Source organism: Nycticebus coucang, chromosome 4 (genome assembly GCF_027406575.1).
Source record: "Nycticebus coucang isolate mNycCou1 chromosome 4, mNycCou1.pri, whole genome shotgun sequence".
Taxonomy (NCBI): Eukaryota; Metazoa; Chordata; class Mammalia; order Primates; family Lorisidae; genus Nycticebus; species Nycticebus coucang.
Window position 1 is genome coordinate 143,590,904 of NC_069783.1, and position 22,727 is coordinate 143,613,630.

The window sequence follows — 22,727 nt, forward strand, 5'->3', positions numbered from 1 at the left end:
CCAAAAGAGATAAAAGATATCCTTTCACATCCTTTGAAAGGAAGTTACCCTTCTAATTAATACATAACTTTGAACTAATTCAGAATTATACCATATTAATAGAAATTCATTTTGGTTTTATATTGCCTTAATATTCCATGAAAGCAATTTTTTCGGTGGTACAGTGATGGGACGTAGCAAAAGGCAACACGGAACTGGATTTTTATTTGAAAACACCCCTTAACTATAGTTGACTATTTCACTTGACTCCAGTTTATCCCTCGCTCTTCACCTGGCTGTTGTCACTCTGTGCTGACTGGTATCTCTTCCTTCTAAACCAGTGGTTGTCAACCTGTGGGTCGCGACCCACAGGAACTGTGTATTAAAGGGCCGCGGCATGAGGAAGGTTGAGAACCATTGTTCTAAACTATCCTGCACACAATTGACCAGATGAACTCTCCAGAAGTGATTCTCAAAGACCAGCATATGGGAATTTATGAAAGATGCAAATCCTTGGCCTTACTCTAAACTGACTGAATCAGTAGCTGTGGAGTTGTAGTCCAGAACCAAGGCCTAACAAGACCTCCAAGTGCTTGTGGTGCAGACTTAAGATGGGCGTAAAGCATGGTGGTATAGCATGGTTCCCTGCGATGGCTTTTGCTTGGCATTCAAAGCCCTAGAAAGTCTGGCTCCAGTCTCCTACTCTCTCTCCTTGCACTCTACAGTTACTCAAAGCATTCCTCAAATACTTTGCTGTATTTTGCCTTTCTCCCATTTCCCTTTTCCAAGTTTGGACTATTTCCCCCCAAATCTGTCTAAGGAAATCTGTCTAAGGATATCTGATGGCGTTCTGATAGATCCTGTTCTAGCAGCATTGCTCTAGGAACATCTTCTCTGATCCAAACTCAAGTCTTTTCTCCTTCTTCTGTGCTCCAGAAGCAGTTTGTCCCTCTTAGTGCCCATAGCTATGTCTTCTTTCCAATGTAGTTATTTTTGCTCCCATTTCTTTTAAGTATAAACTCCTTGAAAGCAGGGATTAGGTCTTGCTCATCTGCAAGCCCACTGTGTTTAAAATTGACACATGAGAATACAGTAGAACCTCTCTAAGCTGATCACTTGCTGGACTATAACAAACCAGGCAACTACAGTGGTGGTCGGCATAAGGAACTTCCATCGAGCACATGTGGCGCATGTCTGGTCTGTGAAAATGAGGTAAAATTATGGAGGTGGTCAACCATGGAGGTTCTACTGTATTTATAAAATGAGTGAAAAGCTGAGAACGAGGAGAAGAAGAAAAAAAATGTTTTAAAAGAAATGCAATTTTATTACTTTGTATCCTTCTTCTGGGCCTTTGCAACCAGCCCTTTGTCATCCTCTTAGTGCTTGTCTCGTTATGGTTGATGCTTACATGTTTGTTTCCCCTGTGAAATGTTAAGTTCTTAGAAGGGTAGGAATCCTGTCTTACTCATCTCTCTGACTCTAATATTAGGCAAAGTGGTTGGCATATTCTCTTTGTTTTTTTAATTGGTTGGCATTTTTTAAATGAATGAGAATATATCCTAACATGAAAGATTAGCTTACAAAATATGCATATGTCATTGTGGAAGTAAGGAAGGGCCTACTCCATTGAGCAATTACGTCATTTACTTTTTTCCCCAAATGTGGCAGAGGTGCCTAAGAAGACCAGTACAAAGGTGGTCATGCCTTTAAGGCCTAGAAGGTTAGATCATTCAAAGGACTATTTTTAGTGTCATGTACCTACTTCCCTTAAGTCTTCTACATTTGAAAGAAGAATCTATTTGCTAAAGAGCAACATTAGTGAGCTTAATAAAGATTAATGATGTACACACTTCTTGACCACACTTCTTTGCCGTGGGCAAAGGATAAAACTCAGACTTTCATAGCAAGGGATATAGTATCTTCTTATCTTTAAAAAGATAGAAATAAATACTATGCAAATATTCCCTCCTTAGCAATAAGGCAGGAGAAATTTTCATTTTGTAATTTGGGAAGAATTAGGAGCATTGGTAATATGCTTATTCATTGTAAACATTTCTAGCTATACCATTTAACCATAATTTAAACAACTTTTTTTTTTCTTTTTGAGGCAAAGTCTCATTCTGTTGCATCAGGCCAGAGTGCCATGGTGTCAGCCTAGCTCACAGCAACCTCAGACTCCTGAGCTCCAAGCTATCCTCCTACCTCAGCCTCCCGAGTAGCTGGGACTATAAGCACCCACCATAATGTTTGGATAATTTTTCTATTTTTTAATAGATACAGGGTCTCACTCTCAATGAGGCTCGAACACATGAGCTCAAGGGATCCTCCTACCCTGGACTCCCAGAGTGCTAGGATTACAGGTGTGAGCCACTGCACCTGTCCTTAAACAACTATTTTCAATAAGAGTATAGTAATTTCTGCTATGAAATCCTCACTGCCAGCCTATTCTCTTAAATATATATATTTACTATATGATTAAATTAAATCATATCTATATGATTTTAATATCATGTTCTTATATTAAATATTTAATATTCTTTAATATTTTATATTCTTAAATATATTTATTCTTTATAATTCATCTGCTTATTTAATAGTTAAATGTTAATTTAATTCAGATTAAATTATCAAAAAATTCTGGATTAATGGCATTCAAACTAGTGTAGATGGTCTATATTTTCCTTTCCTTTCCTTTGAGCAACAACTTAAAGTTTAATTCTTCTCATGCTACTAAACCAACTTTTTCAAATCCTTCTTCTTTCTTTTTTTTTGCATTTTTTTCAGCGGGGCTGGGTTTGAACCCACCACCGCCGGCACGTAGGGCTGGCACTCTACTCCTTCGAGCCACAGGCGCCACCCAAATTTAGCCTTTTTCTGAAGGCTAAATAGTAATATTTTAGGCTTTGTAGGTCACATATGGTCTCTGTTGCATATTCTTGTCTTTCTTTTTCTTTTACAGACCCTTTAAAAATGTAAAAGCCATTCTTAACTTACAGGCTTTAAATAAAAACAGACTGTGGATTAGATTTGCTCTATGGGTTGTAGACTAAATATAAATATAAGCAGATGATATATAAAACTTATAAAACAAGGTTCAATGGGTGTCAATAATTGCTCAGATGTTATTACCACTTTTTCCTTATAAGCAAAGTTTTTTTCTATCTGTATCTTATCTATATGATTTTAAAAACTAAAAATGCACAGAGATGGGCTAGAGACGGGCTAAAACGCTACACGGATTTAGAGAACTGCAGCATTTTATTGCTGAAAGAAGTTTTAGAGATTATCTAATTTGAACCCCTGATTCACTTTACAGATAATATCACTAAAAGCTCATAAATAAATATGATTAAATACTGGAGGGATAGCAGGCCTTCAAATGAATCTTTATGTAATTCGGTCAAATGATTTTCACTGAGAATTCTGAAAAAGGATAAGGTTATTTGTTATTTCTTTTTTAAGATTTTATTATTGTTTCGGGTTAATCTGAGGGCACAACGAAATAGGTTACAATGTTTGCATTAGTTAGGTAGAGTTCCTCTTATAATTGTGTACTGCCCCCAAGAAGTGTGCCATACACTCGAACTTTGGGCCCATTGAGTGGGAGCACCTCCATCCTCCTCCTTCCCCTCTCCCTGCTCCCTCTTTCCCCATCCCAGACCTTGAATTGATTTGAGTTTTTCTCTTATGTGGGAATGTATCAGATTATCTACTGGCCTCATGTTAGTATTGAGTACATTGGATTCTTGCTTCTCTACTCTGTGATACTTTACTAAGAAGAATGTGTTTCAATTCCATCCAGATTAATACAAAAGATGTAATGTCCCCATCTTTTTTAATGGCTGAATAGTATTCCATGGTATACATATACCACAGTTTGGTATATCCATTCCTGGTTGGTGGCATTTAGATTGTTTTCACATTTTGCCAATTGTAAATTGAGCTGCGATAAACAACATAGTACAAATGGCTTGAAGATAGAATGATGTTTTTTTTTCTTCTGAATACATGACTAACAGTGGGATTTGAGGAATCAAATGGGAGATCTAATTTGAGTTCTTTGAGGATTCTCCATACTTCTTTCCAAAGAGGTAGAATTAGTTTGCAGTCCCACCAACAGTGTAAAGGAAGAGGTTATTTCTAAATAAAAATGCAAACAATTTGCCATATCGGACTAACTCCTATCTGTGGAGGAAACCTGGGTAATGGTGCCAATTGAATACACTCATTCTTATTTAATTTCAAGGTGGCAACATCTGCTTTGTTTTCATTCAAACCTTTCTTCACATTTTCCTTTTGTGTCTGATCTCTACACACACACACCCCTACCCACTATTCCCACCAAATCGTATATTTAATACCTACTCTCTAGATCACAAAATACCTGTTAGAACCCAACTCTTGTTCTAATTTAAAACCAGCAGAACTGCCATTTCCTCATCTCTTTCCCCCCAATTTTTTTTTTTTTGTTGTTGTTGTTGTTGCTTTTTTTGAGACAGAGCCTCAAGCTGTCATCCTGGGTAGAGTGCTGTGGCGTCACAGCTCACAGCAACCTCCAACTCCTGGACTTAAGAGATTCTCTTGCCTCAGTCTCCCAAGTAGCTGGGAGAACAGGTGCCCGCAACAACACCCAGTTACTTTTTGGTGGTAGTTGTCATTGTTGTTTGGCAGGCCCAGGCTGGATTTGAACCTGCCAGCTCGGGTGTATGTGTCGGGCGCCTTAGCCTCTTGAGCTACAGGCACCGAGCTCCAAATGTTATTATTAAAGCCCCACATGGACCTATGTCAGGCTACAAGTGAAGTCATTAGGCTTTTCCCCCCATTTAAAAAATGTTGTTGTTTTTTTTTTTTTTGAGAAATACAATGTGCATAAAATGCATATAACTTAAATGTTCAGTTTAAATAATTGTAAAGCAGGTACCCATGTAATATCATCACGTCAAGAAAGAGTACCATGAGCATCCAGAAGCTCGTGTGGCCCTTTCCAATCACGACCCTCTCTCTGACCTCTGAAGATAACCACTATCTTAACTTTTATAGTAATTTCCTTGTTTTCAAAATATAGTTTTACCTGTTATATGTCAGTCATACACAACATACTTTAGTTTTGCGTCTTCCTGAACTTTATATAAATGGAATCATATTACAAGGGGACAAACTTTCATGGAAAATAAAATGACATCTCTATTTTCAAAAATGAAAACTCAGAGATCACCTATACAAGTTGAACTGATGACACACAAACTACTGTATTTTTCCAAAATAACTTATGTATCTAAATTGACTGCTTTAATAAATTAATAAGAAAATGATAAAAACAATTGAAAAGGAAAATGGATAAAGGACAGAAAACTCAGAAGAAACACAAATGTTCACCAACTTTTAACAAATAAAGGTATTTAAATTCAAGAGTAATCAGAAAAATTCAGACAGGACCCTTTTTGTTCACCCATCATATCAGCAAAGAGTTGGAGAATACTCAGTGGCAAAATGCTATCATATTCTGTTGAGTATAGTATAAGTTGGCACAACTTTTTTGAGGACAATTAAAATTTAATACCTACATTGTCCTCATATCAACCATTCCATTTCTAGATATCTGTTCTATAGAAATATTTGCCCAAGTTTACAAAGAAGCAGCAATGTACCTAACAAGAAAACTGGACATAGGAGGGTGTCACCTGTGGCTCATTGAGTAGGGTACCGGCCCCATAAACCGAGGGCGAAAGGTTCGAGCCTGGCCCCCACCAAAATGCACCAAACTGCAACAAAAAAATAGCTAGGCGTTGTGGCGGGCGCCTATAGTCCCAGCTACTCGGGAGGCTGAGGCAAGAGAATCGCCTAAGCCCAGGAGTTGGAGGTTGCTGTGAGCTGTGATGTCAGGGCACTCTACCGAGGGTGACACAGTGAGACTCTGTCTCTAAAAAAAAAAAAGAAAAGAAAACTGGACATAATCTAAACATCCATCCATAGGGGAATTATTAAATAATTCATGCCACATCCATAGTATGGAATCCATAATATGGAATGATGCAAGAGTTTAAATGAATGGGGTAACCCTCTAAGTGCTGTGAAAGAAAAATCTAACATGTATCATGAAGTGAAAGAATCAAGTTGTAAGATGTTACCATTTCTATAAAACAAAAAACGTAAGGCCACACAAAAAATTCATTTTGCTATATGTAAATATGTATGTAGGCAAATACTGGGGAAAGGTCTGGAAGGATATGCACCAAACTTAGGGGTAGTGGTTACCTCAGGGACCAGGCATCAGGGCACAAGGAGGGTTTCCATTATACCTGTTATTTAGTTTTTATATATTAAGAGTATAATGTGTATTACTTACATAATAAAAATACATTTAAATTGCCTCTTTCTTTTAAAGAGAGCCCAACAAATTTAATTTTAAAATAATCATAGAATTATAATCAACAGACATTGATTTGAGATGTGGAGGAAGAAATACCTTTCCTTAGAAGCCTTGACCTCAAAATTCTGGACCAGGAAGGATCTTACAATGCAGCTAAGTTTTTGTACTCATATCTGGAGAGAGTATACTCACAGTTTCTCAGTCCAACGGTATGATTTCCATACATTCTCATCAATGTAAGAAATAGCATTTCCTTGGAAATTTCTGTGAAGAAACACAGGAGATATTCGAATACAGAAAATACTTCCAGTTTTCTCATTTCCAGAGCTATGAGCTTCCTAGTTTGCACAATTAATCAAGAAATAATGTGGGGATTCCTGGAGATTCCAGGTGTCTCTGCAGCAGCCTCTGTCACCCTGTGACCTGCAGGTACTGGGACATCTCGGGAGCTGGGAAGTGATGCACAGCCAGAAAGAAGAAGGCGGCACCGAGGATTCTGAGCAGCGTTTGTCTCTGGAGTTGGGCTCTGAGCTACGGCCTCCTCTTCAGCTGTTCCCTTTCCTGGGGATCCTAAGTGTCTCTGCAGCAGCCTCTGTCACTCTGCTTCTGCAGAGAATTGACCTGCAGGACACCGGGACATCCCGGAAGCTGGGAAATGCCCAGAGCTGTCTGAGCAGCTGTCTGCCTGCAGCGCCCAGCATCCCCCCTCGTGGTAACATTCAAAAGGTCCTCAGGGAAGATACCAAAGTAGTGTTGACATTCAAGGACATGTCTGTTGAATTCTTTATGGAAGAGTGGGCCTGCTTGGACCCTGCTCAGCAGCATTTGTATGGGGAAGTCATGTTAGAGACCTACAGAAACCTGTTCTTCCTGGGTCTTACTGTCTCTAAGCCAGAACTCATCCCCTGTCTGGGGCAAAGCAAAGAACCCTGGAAGGTGAAGACACACCAGACACTAGTCAAGCACCCAGCTCTATATACTCATCATACTGAAGACCGTTTTCAAGAGTGGGGCACAAATATTTTATTTCCAGAGATGATCCTGACCAGATATCAAAGCTATGGCTCCGAGAATTTAAACTTAACAAAATATTGGGAAAGTGTGTATAAGTGTGATGAGCAGAAAGTAAGTTACAGTGGACTTCACCAATGATTAACAGCTACCTATGGCAAAGTATTCCAATGTAGTAACTCTTTGAACACCTTCAGACAATTGTTAAATCTCAATGGACAAATAATGATATATACCTTAGAGAAAACTTTTACTTGTAAAAGCTATAGGAAAGCCTCTAACTTCTGGTCACTTGTTACAGAACATAAGATCACTCATATTGGAAAAAACAGTCCAATGCAAAGAAGGTAGCCAAGTTTTTCAGTCTCGCTCAAGATTCGATACTGGAGAGAAACGACATGTGTGAAAATGATGGCAAATGTCTTAGCCACAGTTCAAAATATCGTAAGCATGAGAATTTTGATACTGGAGGAAGAACCTGCAGCTATAAAGAATGTGACAAACTTACCAAGCAACACTCACACGTTTCTGGACGAGAAAAAGAATTGATTCTGCAGAGAAACCTTTCAAATGTGAAGAATGTGGCATAACCTTTAACCAGCACTCTCTCCTCTTTAGACATCAAAGAATTCATTCTGGAGATAAATCCTACAAATGTCAGGAATGTGGCAGAGCCTTTAACAAGTACTGAAACCTTTCTGTACATCAAAGAATTCATTCTGAAGAGAAACCCTATGGATGTGAAGAATGTGACAAAGCCTTTAAACACCACTCACACCTTTCTAGACATCAAAGAATTCACTCTGGAGAGAAACCCTACAAAGGTCAAGAATGTGGAAAATCCTTTAAGTACTACACAAGCTTTTCTAGACATCAAAGAATTCACTCTGGAGGGAAACCCTACAAATGTCAAGAGTGTAGCAAAGCCTTTAACTGTGACTCAAACCTTTCTGTACTTCAAAGAATTTACTTTGGACATAAAACTTACAAATTTAGAGAATGCACTAAAGCCTTTTTCCTTAGTTAAACTCATAGTGAACATAACAGAATTTCTTGTGGAGAGAAACTCCACAAATGTGAAGAAGGGGGCAAGGCATTTACACTGTACTCGACCCTTTCTGTTCATCAAAGTAGTCATTCTTGAAAGAAACTACAGTGGTCAAAATGTGGCATAGACTTTCATTAGTTTGTGAACATTTCTAGACATTGAAGAATTTATTCTGGAGAAAAACCTTTTAAATATGGACAGTGTGGCAAAATCTAACTCAAAATCAATCCTCACTGTACATAGAGGAAATCACACAGAGAGAAACCCTCCATTTGAAGACTGCGGCAGTGCCTTGACCTGGTGTTGATAGCATGCTAAGCATCGAAGAATTCAAACTGGAGAGTAAGCCTACAAATGTGAACAGTGTGGCAATGACCTTAACCAGAGCTCAAACCTTAACATACGAACATTCATATTGGAGAGAAATCTTCCAAATATCGATAATGTGGCAAAGGTTTTCAGTGGTCCTCAGTCTTATTAAACATCACAGAAACCATAGGAGGGAAAATGGAAACGATGTGAAGATGTGGCAGAGCCTCATGCCAGTATGCACTGTTTTCTGTACACAATAGAATTCATGTGGAAGAGAAAGTCTAAAAAGAAAAAGGAAAAAAAAACCCCAAGACTTCAGCCAGGCACAGTGACTCATAGCACTCTGGGAGGCCAGGATGGGTGGATTGCTTGAGCTCACAAGTTCGACACCAGCCTGAGCAAAAATCAAGACCCCTGTCTCTACTAAAAATAGAAAACTGAGGCAAGAGGATCACTTGAACCCAAGAGTTGCAGGTTGCTATAAGCTATAGCACCATGGCACTCTACCAAGGGTGACAGCTTGATACTTTGTCTCAAAAAAGAACAATCCAAGACTTCAGATGAAAGGACCTGATTGGGTTGTGGGGAGAGGTATGAATGGTCCCCTATCATTGAAGGTAAGTGGATGTACCTGAATTGCCTCGCCACCCAGAATTGGTCATATTCTCCATTAGTTGGGTCGTGGTCTTCGTACTTCTTTCCAGTGTTTTTGTGGCATATAATAAAAAAAAAAAATGGCCATCTATAATAATTCATTTGCAAATCTTACTTGATTTTGAAGCTATAGGATGCATCAACTGTTAGCTGGGATTCCTGGAGTTTAGTTTTTAATTCTAATAGCAAAACACTTCAAAGTCTACTTTAAGATCCTAAGAAGGACCTTTAATGCAAAATCTTAACAGCTTCAGGAGCTTTCTCACCTTGAAGAAAGGGAAAATGAAGATATTGTGGCACTTCAGAAGCAAAGCCTGACGTCCTTCTGTGCTTTAGAGGTGCTGCTGCCGTTCTATGAGTGCAGGAGCCTTGGAGCTGGCGGCAGAAGAGCCTGTACATAACCTGGAGGAAGGTCTGTTTTCAGTCGGGGAAGTATCTCTCTTTTTTCTTAGTTTCTGAAACTTATCATTTTAGATACCTATCAGCCCCCCACCCCTGCCCCCCCCGCTAAGCTACTAAAGTCCTGGGCAGAGTTTTTCTCCCTTATTATATAGGTTTTTGTTTTAGGCAATTCCTGATAGAGCCTTTAAGTTAACAATTTTAGAGCTGACTTCCTACCAAAAAGCTGAGGAGGAGGAGGAGGGAGATAATGTTTTTCTAGTTTTTGGTGAAGACCTTGCTTTGTGTTAAAATATTCCTTCAGATACAGATCTCTTGTGACCTTCTGTTGTCTCAGCAAAATCATCATCTGAAGATTAAAAAAAAAAAAAAACTCCTGTGTAAACGTTCCGTCCGTTTCCTACTCATGGAAGGGCTTGAGTCAAAAAAAGAGTCACATATGGATACCTAGTTAGGGTATTAAGTTGGTACTGATACTAAATTTTTCTATAATCCATGGCCCCCAAGCTTAGGGCTGTGACTTAAGAGAGAGAGAGGTGGAATAGAGCAGGTGCCTGTGGTGACAGCCAGGGTCGAGCCAGACCATCTGCACTACCACCAAACCCTTGATGGGTAGGGTCTATAGTGGTGTAGCCTCAACTGGTCAATTTGAAATCTGTGGGTGGTATAGAATTGTACCAAGTTCTTGGCTTGTATCTCCCTTCTAGTTCTTCAGGAACTTCCAGCTTAGACAGAAGCAGTAAAACAAACAAACAAACAAACAAAAAAAACGAGCCCTGCCAGTATGTGCTTACAACAGTGCCATTCATTCAGCCATAGGCTTGTAATCTGTCTGCCCTAATCACTAAGATAGCGATCTAAGAATCATGAATGTATTTTCATTTTTTAAACACTTAATAACCAATTATCATTCAAATAAGCATTTAAAAACCATTTGTTTTGGTTGGATTTAGGACCATTATCATTCCTTATGAAAAGGAAGATAGCTCAGAGGCTTGCTATTCAGAAAGCTTTGTCAGATGCATTACAGAAACTATTGATTGTGGTTTTAGGTAAGACTTCTTTAAATTTAATTTTTCTCATTCATGTGTATGTGTGTATCTGTATGTGTTTATCTATTTTTTGGGAGGCAGAGTTTAACTCAATTGTCCAAGCTAGAATATAGTGGCATCATCATAGCTGACTACAACCTAAACTCCTGGGTTCAAGTGATCCTCCTGCTACAGCCCAGCTAATCTGTTTTGTAGAGATGGTGTCTTACTCTTGCTTAGGTATGTCTTGAAGTCCTGGCCTCAATCAGTCCTCCCACATCAACCTCCCAGAGGACTACAGGCGTGAGCCAGTAAGCTTAGATATTTTTATAATTTTAAATAATACTTATTTTTTTTTGAGACAGACTCTCACTTTGTCACCCTTGGTAGAGTGCAGTGGTGTCACAGCTCACAGCAACCTCAAATTCTTGGGCTTAAGCGATTCTCTTCCCTTCACCTCCCAAGTATCTGGGATTACAGGTGCCAGCCACAATGCCTGGCTATTTTTTTGTTTGTTGGTTTTTGTTTAGCAGGCCCTAGCTGCGTTTAAACCCACCAGCCCTGGTACATGTGGCCAGCACCCTAACCACTGAGCTACAGGCACCAAGCCAAAATCTGTTGTTGTTGTCTTTTTCTGTTTGTTTGTTTGTTTGTTTGTTTTATTTTGTTTTATTTAGCAGGTCCAGGCTGAGTTCAAACCCACCAACACCGGTACAGGGGGCCAGCACTCTAACCATTGAGCTATAGGTACCCAGCCAATTTTAAATAATTTTTAAAAATAGAGACAAGATCTCACTATGCTGCCCAGGGTAGTCTCAAACTCCTGGCCTCAACCAATATTCTTGCCTCAGCCTCCCAAAGTACTGGGATTTTGAAAAGTTAAGTGGATGAAAATATGGATATCTAAAACACTCCATCTTATGTTCTTATTCACTAAATTCTTCTACGGAAATGGTCTCAGATTTGTTCTCTGTGACATCTGTGAGAAAAATGACAGCAAATATTATTGTACGCATTTTGTAGGTGTAGAATGACTTGCCTCAGTTCACATAGAAAGTCTTTGATCCAGGTATTCTTTCTCAATTGTTTGCCTAGCATGCAGAATACTGATTATGAGATTTTTTTTTTTTTTTTTTTTGAGATAGAGTCTCAAGCTGTTGCCCTGGGTAGAGTGCCGTGGTGTCGTAACTCATAGCAACCTCCAACTCTTGGGCTTAAGTGGACCTCTTGCCTCAGTTCTTCTATTTTTAGTGGAGACAGCCTCATTTTTGCTCAGGCTGTTCATGAACTCGTGAACTCAAGCAATCCACCTGCCTTGGCCTCCCAGGGTGCTAGGATTACAGGCATGAGCCACCAAGCCCAGCCTGACTATAAGCTTTGAACACCTGGGTTCAAGTTCTAACTCAATCTCTTCAAGATTTTTTATGTAATTTAGGTTTTATAACCAGAGAGATTTGAAGATGGTTAATATTTCTAAGCTACAGTCATTTTCTCTGCAAAATGAAGTTAGTAATTCAACCTACCATATGGGAGATAATTGTATGAGTAAGTGAGGTGACAAATGCAAAAACTCAGAACTATGCTTACGTAGTAAACAGACAAAATATGTTAACTATTATCAGTGTTGTTTTCTACCTGAATAAATAGATAAATGAATTCTGTTGAAGAGAAAGTTTATTAGATTATGTTTTTTGAATCAAGAATTCAGTTTCAGCTTTCATTTCCGGCATTGATATTGGGTGAATGTGATTCCTATGTAGTACACATAATTGGCTGCTTTCCTGTGAGCTGTGAAAGTGGTTGTGCTATTGAATGGCACTGATTGTGTCCCTGTTGAGTTCTACAGCATTGTGACTGTTACAGGAAACTTGATGAACAGGAAGTGCCTGAACAGAATTGCTGTCTGCTTCATAGCCCTGAAGGGTCAGAGACTGAAAAATCAGAGATGGCCCTGATAAGTCTCAGCCTTCCAACCTGGGCAGCCCTTCTACTGGAAGTCTTACTTCCCTGCTCAGCAGGTAGACTGTTTTAAAAGAGATGGCCCTGATAAGTCTCAGCCTTCCAACTGTCAAGTCTGAGTAATAACCTTCAAGCACCAGACTAGATGTTTGTGTTGTTTATCTCTCCCTAGTATGCAAAGATATCCCTCATACATACACAAAATCCTTAGACCAAAAGCCTATGGCTTTAGTTTGCCTTGAAGGAATTTGTATTGTCTACAATATATAGGCCAGTTTCTACCAATAAAATGTTCAAATGCTGTCTATCTGCGAAGCTTTGTATATTGTATTTGGTGGAATTTTGGTTCCCGGGGAGTCAATACTTGTCTCTTGCTTCTAATATGTCTACAGGGGTCTCTATCCCAGGTTTGAACTCACTTTGACCCTCATTTTGACCCCCATTTAATGCCTTACTATTTAATCATATGATGATTGAACTTTTTTATTTTGAGACTGAGTCTCACTCTGTTGTCCAGGCTATTGGAATCAGCCTAGCTTATAACAACTTCAAACTCCTGGTTTCAAATGATCCTCCTGCCTCAGCTGCCTAAGGAGTTGGGACTACAAGTACTGCCACAATGCCGGCTGGGTTGTTTTTTTTTTTTTTATTTTTGTCTTTAGTAGAAACAGGGTCTCACTCTTGCTCAGGCTGGACATGAACTCCTGAGCTCAAGTGATCCTTCCACCTCAGCTTTCTAGAGTGCTAGGATTACAGGGATGAGCCACCATGCCCAGGCATGATTGAACATTTTTGTTTTCACATTTTTTATTTCCTATAAATTGTAAATTCCTTAGTTCCTGCCTGTAAGATCATAAAGTTTTTTGGACCAAACACAGTTGATACTTCATACATATTTTTAATAAATGGTTATTGTTGTGCCCAAGTCACAAGATCCCCCACATAAATCACCCGGAGACCAAGTCTTTATTTATAAGCTTGAGCCTGGGCTCCTTGGTCCTGGTGCAGCAGGAGAGCAGAGAAACCCTCATCTCGAAAAGGAGGGAGGATTTTAAGGGTACAGAAAGGATAGAAAAAGGAGGGGGTGTGAGGTGAGCTGCTGGGGCGAGCTAATAGGGGTCTAGGGGACTGAGCAGTATTTGTCCTTGGGTGTCTGGGAGAGTGTTGCTATCACTCGGAGCAGACATTATGCAAGGGCACAGATCATGGGGCAAGGACAGGGGGGCAGGGAAGGGAGCAGGTTGCCTAATGCCTTTGGTATGCAGCTGCAAAATGAAGACTGAGGGACAAGATGAAGTTAGTTTTAACAAAATGGAGTTAACTTGGTCGTTACAGTTATGTTAAAAATTAAAATGTGAGATGAGGAAATTTCCAGGAAAATGCCCTTATTTTCTGCTTTTAGAAATCAAAAGAATGTCTCATTATGGTGTTGGCCCTTTCCCCATAATTGCATTTTTTTTAATGATGCATTTTTCAAGCTCCTCCTCATATGGCAAGCAAAGCATAACTGTATGTGAAGTCCCTTAATTAGGGACTAAGTTGCTAAAGTAATTTCTAAAGTTATCATTATTTACTATGTATGAGATTTTTTTTTAAGGAGCCAAAAATGTGTTTTGTGTCAGGGGAACTTAATTTGGGGCTAGGTTTTTGATTATTTAACTTGCTCCAGAGTTGCAAAGTGTTTTGTTTTGAAGAAGGGAGTGAAAGAGAAAGTGGTTGAAGTCTGAAAAAGTATTTGAAGTTTTATTCTATTTAAGGCAAATTATTATAATTCTATTTAAATAAAACCAGTAAAGAAAATGTCAAACTTTAAGAATACTAGTTTCTTCCCAGCTACTCGGGAGGCTGAGGTAAGAGAATCGCTTAACCCAAGAGTTTGAGGTTGCTGTGATGCCACGGCACTCTACTGAGGGCCACATAGTAAGACTCTGACTCAAAAAAAAAAAAAAAAAAAAAAGAATACTCATTTCCTGTGAAATGTGAGAGGAAGGAAGAAAGTCAGCACCAATTTCAGAAATCTGATTCTAACAACAGGTCATCTCTAAATGAGGTAAATCTTGGAATCACCTCCAACTTTAAAACCATTACTGTGCACCAAGTCATATGCTAGATTCTGGGAAAAAGACGAAGTACTATTTTATCTCCAAGTGAGAGAGACAAACCTCTCTCCTGTGTCTGCACCCATATTAGAATTCTAACAGTCCTCACTTCTGCTCTCCAAACTTCAAATAAGGGGTTAGAGCCAGGAGCCAGGACTTTAGTAAAAGCACCAGAAATATTCTCAGAGTTCCACATTTTCCTAAGAGTGATACACACTGAAGAGTTGTGAAATAAGTCACTTGGGTTCTGTTATAGTAGTATTTGAAGATAATAATTTAACATGCTGACTTTAACACACTATGTGTCTTTCTCCATGTGTGCGTACAGGATAGACCTTCTAGATTATTGACTGTGTTTGCCCATTGCTGACCTAAAGGGCTATTCACTTGCAGCAATACCTTCTCTGCTAAGTTGAATTGCTCAACTCTTAAAACCCTTCCTACAGAAATTTCAGAGTCATCTCTGATTCCATGGCAGCCCCCACATGATAGAGTGGTGAATTAATTGTCAAACATGGAAGAAAGGATACTGAAAGTTGAGCAGAAATGGCAACATTTTGGAGTAAATATCCAATGGAACAAATGTGTGTTCTGCCTGCCGCCCTAACTGGTGCTCATTTTTTTTTATCTTTTCAGTGGGATTTATTTACGTTTAAGTAAAAGTAGCAAATGTTACATAAGTTATTTCTTTAAGAACATTTAATTTATACAACTACATTGTTATCAAGCAACATTTATGGAATGTGCCCTGGATCTGGGATATTGAACTTTGTAACTATTGTAGCATTCTCTTTTCCAAGTTTAAACATGACCTTGTGCAGTGAAGAAGCATGGCTTCTCATTGTAGAGTTATCATGTATGACAACCTGACCTGCAGGAAGGCTTTGGGTGTTTAATCTTCTATTGATTTACAAAATGATTTGTGTGTGTGATTATTCAACCCATATGATTGTTTCAACTCATTTTTCTTCTGCTGTGATTAAAATAAATCAGCTAAAACTAAGCTGTTTAGCAACATAGTCAACCAAATAGATATGACGTTATATCTTCTATAGGATGTCTTAGGCGATATTGATGTTTTATATTACACATATGTAGTTAATATACTTTGGGCAATAAAAAGTTAAAACATGTCTGGTAAACAAACAAAAAGAAAATTCTGAAAATCAATGCATTGTTTTAATAATCCCCCAAACCTGGATTTGTGTGTGTGTGTGTGTTAGAGTAGAGTCATATTAAAATATAAAAATCTTGACACCTGCAAGATTTTTTTCATATTCCTATTTTATACATTTTTAGATAATGGAATAATTCTATAATTTTATTGCTAAAATCTTACTACTTGTTAGTCATGATTATCAGATTTTCATTATTATCTGAATTTGCTGCTCTCATATTTGTGAACATCGATTATTTCACTGTTTACTTTTCCAAACATGTACTTACACTAAGATTCAAAAACTCTAAAGAGGAGTCATTGATAATAATAAATGTATAATGATCAGTTGGGACAATGAATAATCTTAAAGATTGAAATTTTTGTTGCTATGATAAGGATTCTGACTATCCAGTTAAGTTAGCTGTACAGAGTAGTATGGGGGGATCAGGAAATGCATGTTTCCAAAAAATGATATTGCACGCTTATTTGATTGGGAGAAATTCTCTGGTCTGATGCATCACTGGTATTTAGGAGGGATTCTACCTACATGCAGCTTCTTCAGCGAGCTTGTTGGTCCCTCAGGGAGCCCAGTGATGATACGATGTCTTACAGCTTGTCACTGCAGATGTCTGTCTCTGCTCACTGCCAGAAGGGTTGCAGATTCTCCACAAAATCCAATGCTAGATTTAGAACTGAAGGAGCTTTGTTACAGATACCTGTAATACCAAAATAATCTACTTAATATCCTGAGAGTTAGGATTTTTGCTTAAATTTGGCTTCTTGGTACAGTTGTTTAGCTTTTGCCCTATCATACTCCTAATTGAAACATCATCCATATTGGTAAATAATTGTTTTGTTACTCCTATGATTTCTTGAACTTCATTCTGATTCATAGCTGGTTTTACGGCTTTGTCCCTTGAAGTACAGGATTTTGTTCCCGTCAGGCTGTGTGTGGCCATATATTCATTTGTGTATAGCACTTGCATTAAGTCATTAATAAACTTCTGAGGCTTGCTCTTATTACAACGGGCAATCTGCCATTTCTCAATCTTGAACTGCTTCTTATCAGCCTGATGCTCTTCCTCAGCCTTCAAGGAAACTGGTGAACTGCAATTAGAATTAGAGTTACTGCATGTTGAAGTAAATGAATCTGGGGAGGAGTTGTTTGTTGCTCTCCAGGGGGTGGATGCAGACGTAGACGTGGTTCCTACACCTTTAAGCAGGGCTTCTGCCATACCAACCAGCTCTGCAAACTGGGTGACTGCCTGTGGTAACACTTGAAGCATGACCAAAGACTGTCCAAGTCCGCTGTTTTCTTTTCGTGTTTGTTAGTTTTCTTTCAGGCTTTTTATTTTGGTGCACAATTCCTCCTTAGACAGTTCTGCTAAGGGCTCTTCATCCTCACTGGAGATCTCACCGGGCAGAAAGGCATTTCCCGAATATGGGTCTCTCGGTCCTTTATCCAGGTCATTATTTGCATGTTCTGAGTTCATTGTCTCTGTCCTTTTCCTCTTTCTTTTTCTAAAAGCTTGAGTATTGGCAATTTCATCTGTTGGAAAGATCATCTGCATTTTCTCAATTTGTTATCAAAGATTTTCTGAGATGGTAGGAGGAAGGAATGTCCATGTAGATGATGCTATTCTGCACGTGGCCCAAAAGTTAATGTTTTCCCGGGCTGCCTGCTCCAAAGCCCCAGCCTCGGGGCTGGGCGCAGGGAGGTGGGAGGTAGGGGGAGCACCGCCAGGAGGCTCCCGCCAGTGCCTCGCCGTTCCCCCTGGCTCCGTGGCACCCCCTGACGCCGTACTCCCCAGCAGTTCGGCCTAGTAAGGCTGGACAGGCGAAGGCCCCCAGGTGTCCACGAAGCGAAGAGGTGCCTGGCCAGTGCACCTGAGGACAGTGCGGACAGGCCGGCGGCCCCGCGGGAGGGCACTGGGCGCTGGGCGCTCACTCCCGAGCGCAGCCCGCGGCCGCCGCCGCAGGTGCCGCAGCTGCCGCAGGCATGTCCGCGCACCCCGCAGCAGCCTCCTGGCCGTGCTGTCCAACTGGTGATCATTTTGCAGGTCAATTGTGTTTCTTGGAAGCAGTACTGCTGGGGGGAAGAAGAATATCTCTGGGATTTCAGCTTGGAGGAAGACGAGTTCAGGCTGCCAGAACTGAACTAGCACTTCTGAATGTGCCAAGAGGCGAGGCCCTGTGACGTCCTTGGGAAGCTCCGGGGCGCCCCTACCATAATGGGCTGCTGGAGTCCTGAGGCTACCCTAGTCTGTGGCCGAAATCTTGCTCTGCTAAGGGCGGGAGGGATGTTCTGGTGTGAGACAGTTGTATCTCTGTGGGGAGGGGGTTTGGGCTCAGGGACTGTGGGCAACAGCTCACCCTGACCGCATGGAGCCAGCCCCAGCATAATAAAGGTTGCTGCGTAAACAAAGGTTGTCGTAGATAAAGGGTGGGGGCGGGGCACACAGTTGCCGTGGGTGCTAGCGCTGCGGAGCTGCCATAAGAGTTCCGACTCTCATTGGCACCGGAGCCTCTGGACATTATGTCCCTACTGCGACTGTGGACCCCACGGGTCCTTCTCACGGAGCAATTGTTGTGGCTGCTGATACTGGCAGCTGCTATTTGGAGGTGGCCCCCTGACAGGGTCCAGCCTACCTCCGAATCCCCAGGGCCGAAAGAGCCCTGGTCTTCCCTCTCTTCCGATCTCTCACCCGAATCCCCTCATGTGCCTACACCCCCAGCAGATCCTGGGGACTTTGATTACCTGGGGTCTTCTGCTCCTTCCCACTTGGTGGCTTCACCTCAGGAGTTGCCTGAGAATTTGGCTCCATTCCAGGACACTGATTCAGCTCAAGAGCTACCTCAAGGGCCAGATAGGGTTACTATTCTACGTCGTCGGCTTCTGAGGAATAAGCTAAGGAGACGACGAAGCCCTCCAGAGGTGGTTCCAACGCCCGGTTGGGATCAGAACCCAGTCCTAACTCTGCCTCCTCAACTCATAAGCAAGATTCAAACTGTAAGTCCAGATGAGGTTACAGCTCAGTGTCCATTCGTGGACACGAATTCAGCTCAAGAGGTACTTCAAGCGGCAGATAGGCTTACTATTCCATGTCGTCGGCTTCTGAGGAATAAGCTAAGGAGACGACGAAGCCCTCCAGAGGTGGTTCCAACGCCCGGTTGGGATCAGAACCCAGTCCTAACTCTGCCTCCTCAACTCATAAGCAAGATTCAAACTGTAAGTCCAGATGAGGTTACAGCTCAGTGTCCATTCGTGGACACGAATTCAGCTCAAGAGGTACTTCAAGCGGCAGATAGGCTTACTATTCCATGTCGTCGGCTTCTGAGGAATAAGCTAAGGAGACGACGAAGCCCTCCAGAGGTGGTTCCAACGCCCGGTTGGGATCAGAACCCAGTCCTAACTCTGCCTCCTCAACTCATAAGCAAGATTCAAACTGTAAGTCCAGATGAGGTTACAGCTCAGTGTCCATTCGTGGACACGGATTCAGCTCAAGAGGTACTTCAAGCGGCAGATAGGCTTACTATTCCATGTCGTCGGCTTCTGAGGAATAAGCTAAGGAGACGACGAAGCCCTCCAGAGGTGGTTCCAACGCCCGGTTGGGATCAGAACCCAGTCCTAACTCTGCCTCCTCAACTCATAAGCAAGATTCAAACTGTAAGTCCAGATGAGGTTACAGCTCAGTGTCCATTCGTGGACACGGATTCAGCTCAAGAGGTACTTCAAGCGGCAGATAGGCTTACTATTCCATGTCGTCGGCTTCTGAGGAATAAGCTAAGGAGACGACGAAGCCCTCCAGAGGTGGTTCCAACGCCCGGTTGGGATCAGAACCCTGTCCTAACTCTGCGTCCTCAACTCATAAGGAAGATTCAAACTGTAAGTCCAGATGAGGTTATAGCTCACCAGGCATTTGAAATACTTCTTCCACCTCTAGATAGTCACAGTTCAAAACCAACAACATTCATTGTTTCACCAAAGAACCTGAAGGAAGATCTAGCTCAACATCCACAGGTCACTAAAGTTGTTGGAGCTCTAGACCAATTTGAATCAAAATCTCGGTCTTACAAACAAATTCTGCAGAATGACGATTATACAGATCAAAGTATGGATTTACTTTACCCTGGCAGCATACCTCTGGGATTTGTGAGAAACCCAGAGGTGGCTCAAGAGGCCCGTGCACAAGGTGAACTTTCTCAGGAGGAGACCCCAACTCAACATCTAGAACATCCTGAGGAGGAGAAACCTTCTGCCACCCCACAAGAGACCCCAACTGAGTCTCCAGGCTCTCCTGCAGAGGCTGGACATTGCCCCAGTGAGGAAGAGCAGCCACCTCAGCCTTTTGTGTCTCCGGGGGAGATTGAACCTTCTCAAATACAGCAGGAGGCCACAGTTCAAACTCCAGAGTCCCCTATGGAGAGCATAGCTCAAACTCTACATAATCATGAGCTGACAGGTAAACCTCTGGATGTGGAGGTTTCCATAACTTCAGAGCCTGTGACAGAGGCTGAATCTCCTTCAGCCCAGCAGGAGACTCCAACTCAGCCTCCAGAGCATCCTGAGGAGGTGAAACCACCAGCCATCCAGGAGGAGACCCCAACTCAGTGCCGATACTTTTGTAGGAAGGCTGAGCCTTCCCCCAGTGAGCAGGAGCAGCCACCTCAGCCTTTTCTGTCTCCTGGGGAGACTGAACTTTCTCAAATCCAGCAGGAGGTCAAAGCTCAAGCTCCAGAGTCCCTGATGGAGAATATAGCTCAAACTCCACCTAATCATGAGGTGAGAGTTCCACGTCCAGGTGAGGATCAACCTCATCTTTATTACTTGCCCAATGTTACAGTTAAACCTCCAGATGTGGAGGTTACCATAACTTCAGAGCCTACCAAAGAGGACGAATCTTCTTTAACCAAGCAGGAGACACCAATTCAGCCTCCAGAGCATCTTGAGGAAGCAAAACCTTCTGCCACCCAGGAGGAGAACCCAATTCAACCTCCAGAGCATCCTGAGGAGGGGAAACATTCTGCCACCCAGGAGGAGAACCCAACTCAGCCTCCAGAGCATCCTGAGGAGGCAAAACCTTCTGCCACCCAGGAGGAGAACCCAATTCAGCCGGAACAGCATCCTGAGGAGGTGAAACCTTCTGCCACCCAGGAGGAAACCCCAACTAAGTCTCCAAGAATTCCAGCAGGGGCTGCACCTTGCCCCAGTGAGGAAGAGCAGCCACCTCAGCCTTTTGTGTCTACCCGGGAGATTGAACCTTCTCAAATACAGCAGGAGGCCACAGTTCAAACTCCAGAGGACCCTATGGAGAGTATAACTCAAACTCTAAATAATCATGAGTTAACAGGTAAACCTCAGGATGTGGAGGTTTCCATAACTTCAGAGCCTGTGACGGAGGCTGATTCTTCTTCAGCCCAGCAAGAGACCCCAACTCAGCCTCCAGAGCATCCTGAGGAGGTGAAACCACCTGCCATCCAGGAGGAGACACCAACTGAGTGCCTATGCTTTTGTGGGGAGGCTGAGCCTTACCCCAGGGAGCAGGAGCAGCCACCTCAGCCTTTTGTGTCTCCTGGGGAGACGGAACCTTCTCAAATCCAGCAGGAGGTCACAGCTCAAGCTCCAGAGTCCCCCATGGAGAATATAGCTCAAACTCCACATAATCATAAGGTGATATTTCAAGCTCTAGGTGAGGATCAACCTCATCTTTATTACTTGCCCAATGTTACAGTTAAACCTGCAGATGTGGAGGTTACCATAACTTCAGAGCCTACCAAAGAGGCCGAATCTTCTATAACCCAGCAGGAGACCCCAACTCAGCCTCCAGAGCATCCTGAGGAGGCACAACCTTCTGCCACTCAGGAGGAGAAACCAATTCAGTCTCCAGAGCATCCTGAGGAGGGGAAACCGTCTGCCACCCAGGAGGAGAACCCAACTCAGCCTCCAGAGCATGCTGAGGAGGTGAAACCTTCTGCCACCCAGGAGGAGACCCCAACTCACCCTCTAGAACATCCAGAGGAGGGTAAACCTTCTGCCACTCAGGAAGAGACCCCAACTGAGTCTCCAGGCTTTCCTGCAGAGGGTGGACCTTGCCGCAGTGAGGAAGAGCAGCCACCTCAGCCTTTTGTGTCTCCGGGGGAGATTGACCATTCTCAAATACAGCAGGAGGCCACAGCTCAAACTACACAGTCCCCTATGGAGAGTGTAGCTCAAACTCTACCTAATCATGAGGTGACAGGTAAACCTCCGGATGTGGAGGTTTCCATAACCTCAGAGCCTGTGATGGAGGCAGAATCTTCTTCAGCCCAGCAGGAGACTCCAACTCAGCCTCCAGAGCATCCTGAGGAGGTGAAACCACCTGCCATCCAGGAGAAGACCCCAACTGAGTGCCCATGCTTTTGTGGGGAGGCTGAGCCTTCCCCCAGTAAGCAGGAGCAGCCACCTCAGCCTTTTGTGTCTCCTGGGGAGACTGAACCTTCTCAAATCCAGCAGAAGGTCAGAGCTCAAGCTCCAGAGTCACCGATGGAGAATATAGCTCAAACTTCACCTAAACATGAGGTGAGAGTTCCACGTCCAGGTGAGGATCAACCACATCTTTATTACTTGCCCAATGTTACAGTTAAACCTCCAGATGTGGAGGTTACCATAACTTCAGAGCCTACCAAAAAGGCCGAACTTTCTTTAACCAAGGAGGAGACCCCAACT

At 42.1% G+C, this 22,727-nt stretch overlaps 1 protein-coding gene and 1 long non-coding RNA gene across 2 annotated transcripts; one reads left to right on the top strand and one right to left on the bottom strand.

The window, feature by feature from the left end:
- The first annotated feature begins 9,690 nt into the window (after positions 1-9,690).
- On the top strand, positions 9,691-12,697 carry LOC128584248 (uncharacterized). Its single transcript, XR_008379665.1, has 3 exons — positions 9,691-9,786; positions 10,727-10,825; positions 11,482-12,697. It is a non-coding gene; the product is annotated as an uncharacterized LOC128584248 (long non-coding RNA).
- Positions 12,698-16,715: 4,018 nt separating this feature from the next.
- LOC128584238 (BEN domain-containing protein 6-like) lies at positions 16,716-17,310 on the bottom strand. The gene has a single exon (XM_053589299.1). The coding sequence runs from the start codon at positions 17,305-17,307 to the stop codon at positions 16,756-16,758; it is 552 nt and encodes a 183-aa protein (XP_053445274.1). The 5' UTR covers positions 17,308-17,310; the 3' UTR covers positions 16,716-16,755.
- Positions 17,311-22,727: the final 5,417 nt, after the last annotated feature.